Below are 12,132 nucleotides of genomic sequence, written 5' to 3'. Positions count from 1 at the left end.
CGGGACTCCCGTGGCTGGAAAAACCCCTATTTTTTCATGTGCCTTGTTACCCAAGGGGCTCGTTTTAAGGCGATTTGGTTCAGAAGAGAGGGGCAGGTTTATCTGTTGGGTGTAACCAGACAGAAAACGGAGCCAAGAGGCAGAGTGGTGGCACGCGTAGGGGGGCACGTCTGATGACAGCATCCAGCATCCACGGCCTTCGCTGTGCTGGGGCTGGGTCCGTCTGGAAGTGTCCCACGGGAGCGAGCGGCGCGGGCAGCGCCCCGGCCCTTTAAACCACGTGCGTGCCGCTCCTGCAAATACAGCAATGGGTCTGGCTGCGCTTGGGAAAGGAAAAAGGCGCCTTTAACTGCCGCAGAAGGTGCTGTTGCTATTATTATTATTAATTAATTAAATACTGTAGTAGTATTATTATTATTATTGTCATTTTTGCGCGCTCAGTTCCAGCAACTCTACGGGAGCCAGACCACGTTGCAGAGGAGCGGGGAGCGGCAGTCCCGCAGGGCGGCGCGCTGTCCCCGCCGTGTCCCGGGAGTTGCCCGGCGGGGCGGGCGCTGTCCCCGCGGCGCTCCCGGCGCTCCCCGGACGCCGTCTCCAGGCGGTTCCCGCCGCCCGGGCGGGGCCGCCCCGGGGCTAAAATGGCGCCGGGCGCGCGCCTCACGGGCGGACACGTCCGCGCGGCCGCCTCGGGGCGGGGCCCCGGCCCGGCCCCGCCCCCCCGCTCGCGCCAAAGCGGCCCGTGACGCGACCGCCCGCGGCCCCGCCCCCGCGCGCCGTGTTTTCAAACCCGGTGGGCGGGCGCGATTGGCCGGCGTGCGCGGCACGTGACCAACGGTCGCGGGAAAGCCGCGGAGTCCGAACGGCGCGCGGCGGGACCGTTCGTGGGCAGCGCGAGCCGAACCGGCACCGCACGCGGGCGGAGCGCGGGCAGCGCAGCGGGAGCGGCACGGGCGGAGCGGCCGCCATGAGCTTCCTCAGCCTGCAGCGGGCGGCGCCGCCGCGGCGCGTCTCGGCCCGGCGGGCGGCGGCCCCGATCCGGCAGAAGCTGCTGTTCCTGAGCGGCCACAGCGACTGCGAGGAGGAGGAGGAAGAGGAGGAGGAGGAAGGCTGCGGCAGCAGCAGCGCCAACAGCACCGGCGAGGACTCGGCGTTCCAGGAGGCGGACTCGCCGCTCTCGGCCGCGCGCACCCCGGCGCGGAGCGACCCGCCCCTGCTGGAGGAGGAGGAGGAGGAGATGGAGCCGGCGGCGGCGCCGCTGCCGGACGAGGGGGACTCGTGGGAGGAGGAAGGCTTCGGCTCGTCGCCGGTCAAGTCGCCCGGAGCCTATTTCCTGCTCGACTCGCCCTCGCCGCTGGCCCCGCACAAGGGCCGGCGCTGCTGCGAGCGCTCCCCGCCGCACCCGGCGGCCGGCGGGTACCGGGGGGCGCGGGGCGAGGAGCCCGGCTCGCCGCTGCCCGACTACCCGGGCACGCCGCCGCACAAGACCCTGCGCAAGCTGCGCCTGTTCGACACGCCGCACACGCCCAAGGTGAGCCGGGCTAGTCCGTTATGTAACGGCGGGGGCGCCGCTCGGGACCGCGCCGGGGGCTCCGGCCGGGACGGGGCGGGGCCGGGCGGCGCCGCCTCCCGACGGGACACGGGGCGAGCCGCTTACTTAGGTGTTAGTCATGTAGAAACAAAAACGTTTCCCGAGTTTGGCAGTGTTTTGTGGAAGGCATGTTTGAAAAGTGCGAGCGTGGAGTGTTAAAGCTCCTGGAGTGCGTGCTGGAGCGTGGAGTGGGCGTTGGTTGGTAGGGGTGTAGCCCGAAAGTTAAAGCTCGGCTTGGGGTGTGATCCTGAGCGTGTCTCGGTGAGCTGGCGTGTCCTAGGAGGAGTTTCTTCACAGGAGGGGTGACTGTACACGGGAATGGAATGCCCTGGGAGGTGGTGAGGTCACCGTCCCTGGAGGTGTTTAAGGAAGGATGGACCGATGGCTCTCGGTGCCGTGGGCTGGGTGACACGGCGGGGTTGGGTCATGGGCTGGGCCCGATGATCTCAGAGGCTGCTCCGTTCCGATGGGCGCTGCTGCCATCCCGGCGTGTTGGAGCGCTCCTGCCGTGCGCCAGCGCTGCTTCAGCCTCTGCACTCCTCCTGCATCGAACGTGAAACACTTCGGTGCTCGGAAACTGGGGGAGTCGAAAGTTTAGAGGGAGACATGGGTAGCAGCTCTTAACTCTGTCAATAGCAGACTTTTGGAAGGCATTTCAACTTTTGAACTCGACGCTGTGTAAAATCCCGTATAGTGAATTTAAATCAAGTGATAATTGGCTTCCTTTCTTCATTACTTTTCATATAGCCCTTTAGAAGTAATCCTGGGATAATCCCCGGGGATAATCTCCCAGGGGTCTATAGGCTATAGATGGAAAACAACTGACTTAAGGTGTGAGGAAGGCTTCCTTCTTAATTGGTTTTCTACAGCTTCCATCTCCAGTGAGGGTTCTCTGGTGAAGATCAGTGGTTCAAGTTTGTAAAAGGTGAAATTGGTGGTGTTTTTACACCTTGTCAGAGGCAGACACTTCAGAGCTGCAAAAGTTTTGTGGAATATGATACTAGAAACAAGTTTTTAACACAGCAGTTCAGTGGGGTTCTTAAATTAGGTGGCCACATTCTACATAGGTCATCTTTGGAAGAATCAGGTGGTTCAGGTATCCAGTGGAAGTACCGAAGTGTGTCCTGAGAAGCACAGGTCTTCATCTAGGGCAGATTTCAGGATTGCAGTTGAGATTCCCATGTACTGAGTGTGCTTCCCTGTGGTGGTTTAGGCTTTAGTCCTGTCAAGCCTTTATTTTGTTGTTAGGATAAGGTGATGCTCCTGCTTGTGATCCAGTCATCCCTGCATCCTCACCAGGATGGAGGAGACTCAGGTGCAGGGGAAAGGTTTTGTTATGTGCCTGGAAGATGCCTGGTCTGGCAAGTTACCTCCCAGAAGATGAGTTTTGGATATTTAACTGACTGTGCAGCCATGCTGCCAATTCTTGAAACGATTTTTGTAGGCTCATAAGACACATCAGTGCATCAATATTAAATGTTGCATTTGCCATTTAAGATTGTCACTTAATTTTGTAGAAAGCAAAGATCATTTCATGTCTGATCTAGCTTCCACATTATGCACGTGCAAATCATAGTGATACAGTACAGGATTGTCCTTGAGTTTCATCTGTGTTCATTTAAGGGACAAAGATTTGTCCAAGAAGTTTAGGTGATTAAATGATTAAAGACAGAAAAAGGTTACTCTCATCATCAGCTTTGCTGTCTTTTAATTTTAATATTTGTTTGCTTGAACTGTTTCTGTGTAGAGTAGAAAGCATTATGGTTTCTTAGGCTTTTTGATGGAAATGCAGATATTTAAACAACCGATGCTAACTTTAATTAGACAATACTGTAATGATGGCTTCAGGCATGACCTGACTGTTTAATGTCTAAGGCAATGTCAAAATGTTAAGGTTATGAATGACTAAAAATATTTTGGTTTTGTTTCTTTTTTTTTTTTTAAATACAGAGTTTGCTTTCTAAAGCACAAGGTTTAGGCTCCAGCTCAGTCAAACTTCGAGGGGGCTCGCTGTTTATGAATGTTGGGAAATCAGAGAAGCAAGAAGAAGATTTTAGACAAACACCTCATGTGAACATCAATCCCTTCACTCCTGACTCCATGTTCCTTCACAACTCTGATGGCAAATGTCGGAGGAGGAAGAGGATACACTGGAATGAGTGAGTGACTTGTAGCTTCCTTTGTTAAACTTGTATTTAGAGCTACTTTTGGCTGCAAAGATTTTGCTACAAATTGCTTCTAAGAATGTATTTTTGCTTGCAGGTTGTTAGTAATGTATAATACAGCTCTTAAAGGATGTGCTTCAAGGGGCATGATAGCATGAAATAATCATTTAGCATTAGATCTTTTGATTACTGTACAGAGAGAATAGACTAGGCTCTGTGCTGGTCTTTTTCCCCTCACACAATGGGCCATGCACAGTCTTTTATTCAGGAGGGGGAAAAAAATGCATTAAATACAAGTGTGAAACATGAAGAAAGAAATGACAAAGATATTAGCATGACAATTCTATGAGTTTGTGTTTACAGATGTCTAGTGTTCAATTAGTTAACTTAAGTTAGATGGGAAAATTAGATCTCAGAAAAATTCAACAGCTTCTGGGCTTCAGTTCTAAGTTTACTTAAACCATGTTATTTCTGGTGTGAATTTCAGCTCTTGTGGGGAGGACATGGAACCAAGTGATGGAGAGCCTGAAGAGGAAACCATGAGACCTGCTAAGGTATTTCATCTTTAAACCTTGATACTAATTTCAGCAGTTTGTGTATCTACAGACCTAAATATTTTCCTTGGTAATCTTTGCAGAGGATAACAATAACAGAAAGTAACATGAAGTCACGGTATGCAACCGAATTCCATGAACTGGAGAAAATTGGGTCTGGTGAATTTGGCTCTGTGTTTAAGTGTGTGAAGAGGCTGGATGGCTGCATCTATGCAATCAAACGATCCAAGAAACCCCTGGCTGGCTCAGTGGATGAGTGAGTACTTCCTGCTCTTAAAACTTAAAAGTCTTCTCTTGGTGTTTCTTCTTGGCTCTTTGTGTTGGTGTCTAGAGAAGGCATTTAAGAGGACAGTACAAAACAAACACGAATTAAATGTAAAAGAGATACAATTTTGAAGCCACTTGATTTTTTTCTTCCCCACCGACTCCCCAGGTGTACTGTGCAGTACTGGGGAGAAAAGGCTGATTGGCTTCTCTCCTGCCAGATGTTTGTCCCAGTGTTCTGTGTGGAAACAGATTGCTCTCAAAGTGAGAATAACCCTTCCTTGCAAAGGTCATCTTTGAGAGATGGAAGGAGGGCACTATTTCCAACTGAGTCCTCATCCTTGTCAGCTTGAAGTGGCATGTAGATGAGTTAAGTCAGTTTGAGGGTATTTTTTGGCATTTGTGAATGAGCCTGTGATTCAGGACTTTCCCCCACACTTCAGTGTGGGGAATAGTTGTTTGAATAGTTTATAAGTATTTGAACACACAATAGTGTGTTCAGATAGTTATAATACAAACCTCCTGAGTTGCACAAAATTGCATACCAGATTTACAATCTAGTGAATGTTGAGTTCAGTCAAACCCTTGGCTTATGAACACTTTTATTTTTTGCCTAGAACTTTAGTCATGCATCTTAAAGTTTGCTATTCCTACTGGTTGGCAAGTATGTAATGGAAGTGTGGCTCTCACACCAAACTATTGTTTTGATGTTCCATAGATTAAGTCTTTTAATATAATGTAAATTATTTTAACTGTTTGGACATAAGTACAAATCCAGCTTAGGGTGCCACAGAATTGAATAGGAAGATTTTAATTAGAAATACCTACTGTAATAAGAAATTGTACTAATTTCACTTCACAATACTCACATGTGCTGTTTTTTGTGACTAACAGGCAGAATGCTTTAAGAGAGGTCTATGCACATGCAGTTCTGGGACAGCATTCCCATGTAGTGAGGTACTACTCTGCATGGGCAGAAGATGATCACATGCTTATACAGAATGAATATTGCAATGGTAAGTAAAGAAGGCATACAGGTATCTACAAGCTGTTAACAATAGTTAGGAACTGATTACCCTACTCATAGCCCATGCTGTCTTTCTCCCAAGTGACTGGTTTTCCTTTCTGGAAAAGGCTTAGCAGATGGATGAAGCAAATATGTACAAAGTTTCAGACTGAGTCATGCATGTTCAAGCATACTGGAAGTATGTGAGATGTTTGTGAGCAGAAGAACTTTTCTTTCTTCTGTATAGTAGTACAAGCTGGAATAGAGAAAATTGCTAGAGTTTCCATTAAAAAGGAGATTAAACTTGATTCGGAAGCATTTTGCTATTGTTGATGCCCTGATGGAGATTTGGAAGAGAGAGAAAGCCCTTTTCCTTGTGTTGATATCCTGTTAGTCTGACAACTACAGGAGAAAAGAATTTTATTATATTGTTATATGGCTGAGAAGAGGATACAGCACCATATTTTACACTTACTGTATATTGCCAGCAAGTTCTCTGTGATATATTCACTTAGTTTTGGGAGCTAGTTGTTGTTACATTGTCAGTTGTTTGATGCAAAAGTATAACTTGTTTTTTTTAATGGTTTTCCAGGTGGCAGTTTAGCAGATGCCATAAGTGAAAATTACAGGAATATGCGTTACTTTACTGAACCAGAACTGAAGGACTTGCTGCTTCAAGTGGCTCGAGGTTTAAAGTACATTCACTCGATGTCCCTGGTACACATGGACATCAAACCTAGTAAGTTTGTAACTACTTTACTCTCTATTGATAACTTGCTCAGTTCATTTAATCTGCTGTAGAAAAATGAACAGTTAGCCACACCTTACTAACTGTAAATTCTTCCCTGAAGCTCTGAATAGGAGCACAAAGATGTCAGTTATAAAATTGGCCAGCAGACCTAAACTGTTGAGTTTATCTTGGGTCCTTTTTGTGTAATTGACTCTACTTGCATAACACTTGGCTGTCTTCCCAGCAGAGGGGCCACAGCGAATCAGTTATAGCTTCTCACTCTTTGAACAGGGTTTATATACAAATAAAACTTCTGCATGACTAAAGGAAACTGTAGTGAAACTAGGTCAAGTACAAATGGTACAGGAATGTTTGTTTTAACAATTCTGCTATTTTTCAGGTAACATTTTCATATCTAGAACATCAGTCCCGAGTATAACTCTAGAGGAAGGCGATGATGATGACTGGTCATCTGACAGAGTAATTTTTAAAATAGGTGAGAAAAAACACGCTTGTGTGCAAAAGAATTGCATCATCTCGTTGTCTTCTGAAAATTAACTTTCTTTCCTCCTTGCAGGTGACCTGGGCCATGTAACTCGAGTCTCTAGTCCTCAAGTGGAAGAAGGTGACAGCCGTTTCCTTGCAAATGAAGTCCTACAAGAGGTAACTGTTCTGTTTGTGGGAAGCAATGATGTTAGGCCTGCATGCTGTTTCCTTTAGGAAAAAAATGGTGAATTTATTTTTCCTTTTTTCTTTTGAAGAACTACACTCACTTGCCAAAGGCGGATATCTTTGCTCTCGCTCTGACTGTTGTCTGTGCTGCTGGTGCTGAGCCTCTTCCAACCAACGGGGACCAGTGGCACGAAATCCGGCAAGGAAAGCTGCCCAGGCTGCCACAAGTGCTTTCTCAAGAATTACTAGACTTACTAAAAGTAAGAACTCCTGTACTAGTGGCTCGCTGATAAGTGTGATTTATTGTCTTGCTGGCCTTGACAAGGATGCCTTGTGTTGTTTTTCCCCAAGGTTATGATTAATCCCGATCCTGAGAAAAGGCCTTCGGCTGTGGCCCTGGTGAAGCATTCGGTGCTTCTCTCTGCCGCAAAAAAGAGCGCGGAGCAGCTGCGGATAGAGCTGAACGCTGAAAAATTCAAGAACTCCCTCTTGCAAAAGTAAGTAGGGCCTTGGAGTCCTTAACAGAACTTCATTTCTAACAGGTTCTCACCTGAGAGTGAAGTGATGGTAAAACAGGGGTGTCCTTGTTTGTGGGTGAGATCCACAAATCTGTATGCATGTGCGTACCTGAGAGTGCAAAGTGGGTCGTGGAACTTTAAAAGGAACTTTCTCCACTGAAAGAACTCTTGAACACTCTAAGGGAATCTCAAAAGCACTGTTAGTATTCAAGGCATACAAAACATTATGGCTTTAAACAGATGTTTCAGGACAGTGCACACTTCTGTGACAGGTATAGCCTAGCTTACATCTGTATGATTTGAGTCTGTGTTTTCCTAGGTCATTTGTACATTGAAATGTTGGAAAATGACTTAAATTGCCTGTTTTGAACCTAAATGGAATGGCACATCAGGAATGTTATTGGACTAATTGAATTGTACACAGCAGTGTTACTGGGTCACCAGAGAATCATTTGTATCTAGAGGTCATCTTGTCCTACCCCTTGCTCAAACACTCACTCTGAATTAAAGTTTGGAAAAAGAGATTCCCTTTAGGAAAGTCTGATTTCTGCTTGAATTTCAAGGAAAGAGTTAGTAAATCAATAAGCAGCCATCTGTCACTTTGACTTCAGTTATCTTTGCATGTGTTATACATAATGGGCAGGCTTTTATGAGGGAATATAGATCACTGATTTATTTTGGAGTGGTATGTCTTGAATGAAGATGTTAATTTCACATTCAGGTTCACTCCATTGTTACCTGCTTATCTTGGCATTGCTAGTCTGACCACAGCCAGATGTACTGGATTAGCTGGTTATCTTCATAATATTATGAATTACATTGAAAGAATAATCAGACAATTTGTGCAGGTTCCCAAAGGGCAGATTTGCTGAGGTAAGTTGCTTGTGTAGATGAAGACAACATCTTTTTGCACCACTTGAAAAAGAAAAATGGCAAAGCTAGTGTTTTGTGAAGATTCCTTCTAGCCTGGCAACAAGGATACATCCTTGTAAATCTAAGAATGATTTAAAAACAACACTTAGCCACAGTAATTTTTACTGTTGTGTGGCATAGTGCTCCATAAAATACTTCAGGTAGTTTGGGGGGACAGGGTTTTTTCTGTTGAGTTTGTTTTTTCTTAAATTTCTTCATTTGAACCATTTAAAATACCACTTTAGTGTGTAAATCATCTTCAGTGAAAAAAATCCTTTTAAGGCAACTCAGCTTTTCTACTGTGTTGTCCTCTTCAGAGGAAGGAAGAATTCAAGATTTCTAGGCAAGAACTCAAGACTTCTAGGGAAGAGTGGAAGGATATTGTAAAACTAAATATCCTGGTAATGTGGTGTGGTGGTTGGGGAAGCACACGAGTCTGTATTTGTTCACAAGGAAGAGGACTGAAAATTGGTTGCATTCTCTTCCAGTGAACTGGCACAGTGATAAATGTGGGGTGATTATATGGGGCACAGGTGTTAACTCTGGCTTACAAGAATGGGAATTGCTTATTAAAGTAAAACATGTAGCTTAAAACTGAATACACCTGCACCAATGTGCAGCAAGCTTGTAACATTTGATTTTGCTTTGCAGCCAGGTGTGAAGTGAGATTACAAATACTCATGGTAGAGAAAGTTCTTTAATGGATAGTTTGAGATTGTGGAAGGGAGAGAGTATGGGGGAAGGCTGAGGTTAGCCATGTGTCAGTATTTGAAGAAAGGAGAAAAACAGCGTATGGGGGAAATGTTTATAAAGAGCTGTGCTCTTTCGTTGGACTACTTTATAACTTTATCCTGAGTTAGGTTTAACTTTGTCCTCAGGCTGGGTATTGGTAATTCTCTGAAACAGAGCAGCTGGCAGAATCTTGCACAGGGGCAATGGCCTGTGCTGCCTTCAGTGACTCTGCCTTGCAGGCTCCCATTTTTGTTAAGCAAAAAATGTGGAGGTGGTGATCAGTTTTTGATGTGGGTATGCAAAAGGAAAAGGATGCTTCCTGAACTGTGTGTTGTCAGTTACACACATCTGTGTTCATCGAACTCCCGCAGAAGTTCAGGTGTGGCTGAATTTGCTTCCTTTGGGCAAGCCTTGGTAATGAACTCTGACTTAACACGAGCCTTGTGCCAGGAGGTAAAAGTGTGATGGTGTTCACAGGGGTCTGAGGATGAGGGAAGAGACGAGGATCTGACTCCATGTTTCAGAAGGCTTGATTTATTATTTTATTATATATATTATACTACAACTATACTAAAAGAATAGAAGAAAGGTAGCCTTCTGATGAAATCCTAAGAATAGAAAAAGAAGGAATGAATAACAAAGGCTTGTGTCTCAGACAGAGTCCAAGCCAGCTGAGTGTGATTGGCCATTAATTAGAAACAACTCTATGGGACCAATCACAGGTCTACCTGTTGCATTCCACAGCAGCAGATAATCATTGTTTATGTTTTGTTCCTGAGGCTTCTCAGGAGAAAAAATCTTAAAAAATATATTTTTCATAAAAGATGTCTGTGACAAAATCACCCTCCTGTGTCCTGGTAATTGAAGTGCTGAGCTGCGTTCAGCAGGCTAGATTTCAGAATCTGAGTTGTGTGAATTTTTCATTTCCTTCCCTTGCTTTTCAAAAGCAAGAACATCCGTACAAGTAATGAGCATGCCACCTCTGCCGTCTGGCTGGAAACAGGGGGATGTGAATCATAACGCTGTCAGTATGACCTAAACCTGACCCAGAGTTGTGGATGGTGACTGCTGTATCTGTGTTGCCGTCTGTGGCTGTGCTGAGCCGTGTCCCTGTGTTGCAGGGAGCTGAAGAAGGCGCAGCTGGCCAAGGCGGCGGCCGAGGAGCGCGCGCTGTTCACGGACAGGATGGCCACGCGCTCGGCGACGCAGAGCCGCCCGTCGCGCCTCATCGGCAAGAAGATGAACCGCTCGCTGAGCCTCACCATCTACTGACCCACCACAGCCAGGAACTGGGGGAGCCTTCAGCTCCTCTTCCTTGTCCTGTAGGCAGTATCACCAGTTTGACAGCTCTTGCTTCTGGTTTTTACTCATACCCTATGGCTGGTTCTGCATTCACCATCGGGGCTGATGGACTCGGTTACTCTCCTGGATGTTACTCCATAAGCCTTCGGTTACACTGTTAGATGTTATGTTGTCCCAGGGTTAACCACTATAGTGGTGTGCTGCTTTGTAGTGTTACAGCGTTGTAATAAGAAGCAATAACCCTAATCTTTTAAGAAGGAGGGAGGGGGCCTTACTTTGATAGTTAGTTTTTTTTTTTTTTGGAGCAGAGGGGGAATAAATTTTAAAAGACAGGCTTTAAGGCCACCTACAGTCAATGTACCTGATGTCAGGTAGACTTCTGTTGTGAATTTTATTTGTATATTCAACTGGGAGCACTTTGTAGGCATTGCATAAACCACAGCTTAGGAACCTGTGGAATTAAGTGCCATGTGGAACTGCTGCTATTTTTAGTTCAATGTCCATGCTGTAAACTGTAGCATTAAAACAATCATTCTTGTGTTAATAGGCTTCTTGTTAAAGCAATTACGTGAAACAAATGTAAGCTGCATTTTAGTGAAGGCAGCATTTTTCTCTCGAAGCTAGTGCATTGTGAAAAAATGCACCAATTTAATATTTGGACTCTGTATTAGTGTAGTGCAATTGTTCATGTCTTTGCTATTGATGTTTTGTTCTACTTTGTAATAAGGTTCTCTGAATGTTCATATTTTCTTCAGTTGCCCATTCTTGGGCTATTGTATGTTTGGTTTTTTTATGTTGGAATACTTGTAAATAGTTGTTTAGTGTGTTCAGGTTGTTTTTCATTGTTTATGTACATAAGTTTGATCATGCTTATAGTGTACTATACAGAAACTGCAGTCTGGGATGCCAGCAGACACAGCTTAACAATTCAGTTTGAAGTTCCAATATGTGGAACAGAATGTGGCCATGGAACCAATGCTGATGTTGAACTTAGGCTGACAGAAGAACTGTTCTGATTACTGGCTTGTCTCTTCATTCATTTTACTTAAAACAATGTTTCCCTTTTGTGCTCTATTTGTTCTTACTAGTGTTGAATTTGAATATTAAAGTTAAAAGTTCTGTTTAATATTGTGTAACACTTTTTTAACTTTGTAGTTACAGAAATAAAATACTGAGTTGGGAATATACTATGGCAACTCCTGATGAGATCTGCTTCCCACTCATGCCTGATGCTTGTGACTCCCTCTCCTGAGAGTGGGACTGAGTGAGATAAGAGACTTGCTGATAGTTAGGAGAGAAGGCTCCTACTCCCTGGGTTTGTTAGTGCTCATAGCAGTCTGTCTGTGCAGCCTCAGGAATGGTATTGCATTGGCAAAGATGAAACCCCTGGAAGAAGTGGAACCCATGACTGATGGTGGAGGAATAGAAACTGTGTGAAGGAATAGCTGGGTCTGAGATAAGGGAAAAATGCAGGAAATGATGAGAATAGGAAGAGAGCTGCTGATTTAGAAGTTGGGAAGAAAAGAGTGGGAGGAGTTGAAATATTTCAGTGATGGCATGTTCTGTGGCATGGAGGCAAGTGTAAAAAAGAGAGACACAGTAAACAAAGGCTTAATAGATCAGTCTGTTGTGGAAGTTTTTACCTTGTGTTAGAGCCACAGGTGACTCACAGAAGCTGTGCCTGAATTC

General features: G+C 45.3%; 1 protein-coding gene across 1 annotated transcript; it reads left to right on the top strand.

Annotated features, from left to right (window-relative positions):
• Positions 1–964: 964 nt before the first annotated feature.
• Positions 965–11,520, top strand: WEE1 (WEE1 G2 checkpoint kinase). The gene is made up of 11 exons (XM_058807130.1): positions 965–1,528; positions 3,539–3,747; positions 4,241–4,307; positions 4,391–4,563; positions 5,466–5,587; positions 6,170–6,316; positions 6,708–6,803; positions 6,885–6,970; positions 7,069–7,239; positions 7,331–7,476; positions 10,263–11,520. Exons 1-11 carry the CDS (start codon positions 965–967, stop codon positions 10,411–10,413), a joined length of 1,932 nt encoding a protein of 643 aa, XP_058663113.1. The 3' UTR covers positions 10,414–11,520.
• The last annotated feature ends 612 nt before the right edge of the window (positions 11,521–12,132 follow it).

The sequence above is a fragment of the Ammospiza caudacuta genome, chromosome 6 (assembly GCF_027887145.1).
Source record: "Ammospiza caudacuta isolate bAmmCau1 chromosome 6, bAmmCau1.pri, whole genome shotgun sequence".
In the NCBI taxonomy this organism is placed as follows: Eukaryota; Metazoa; Chordata; class Aves; order Passeriformes; family Passerellidae; genus Ammospiza; species Ammospiza caudacuta.
Note: the sequence above shows the minus strand (reverse complement) of the source record. Positions and strands in the feature narration are given on the sequence as shown.

Coding starts and splice junctions, on each gene's coding strand:
- WEE1 (XM_058807130.1), top strand. CDS start 965: ATGAGCTTCCTCAGCCTGCAGCGGGCGGCGCCGCCGCGGCGCGTCTCG. Junction 4,308..4,390: donor AAACCATGAGACCTGCTAAG/GTATTTCATCTT, acceptor TAATCTTTGCAG/AGGATAACAATAACAGAAAG. Junction 6,971..7,068: donor CAAATGAAGTCCTACAAGAG/GTAACTGTTCTG, acceptor TTTCTTTTGAAG/AACTACACTCACTTGCCAAA.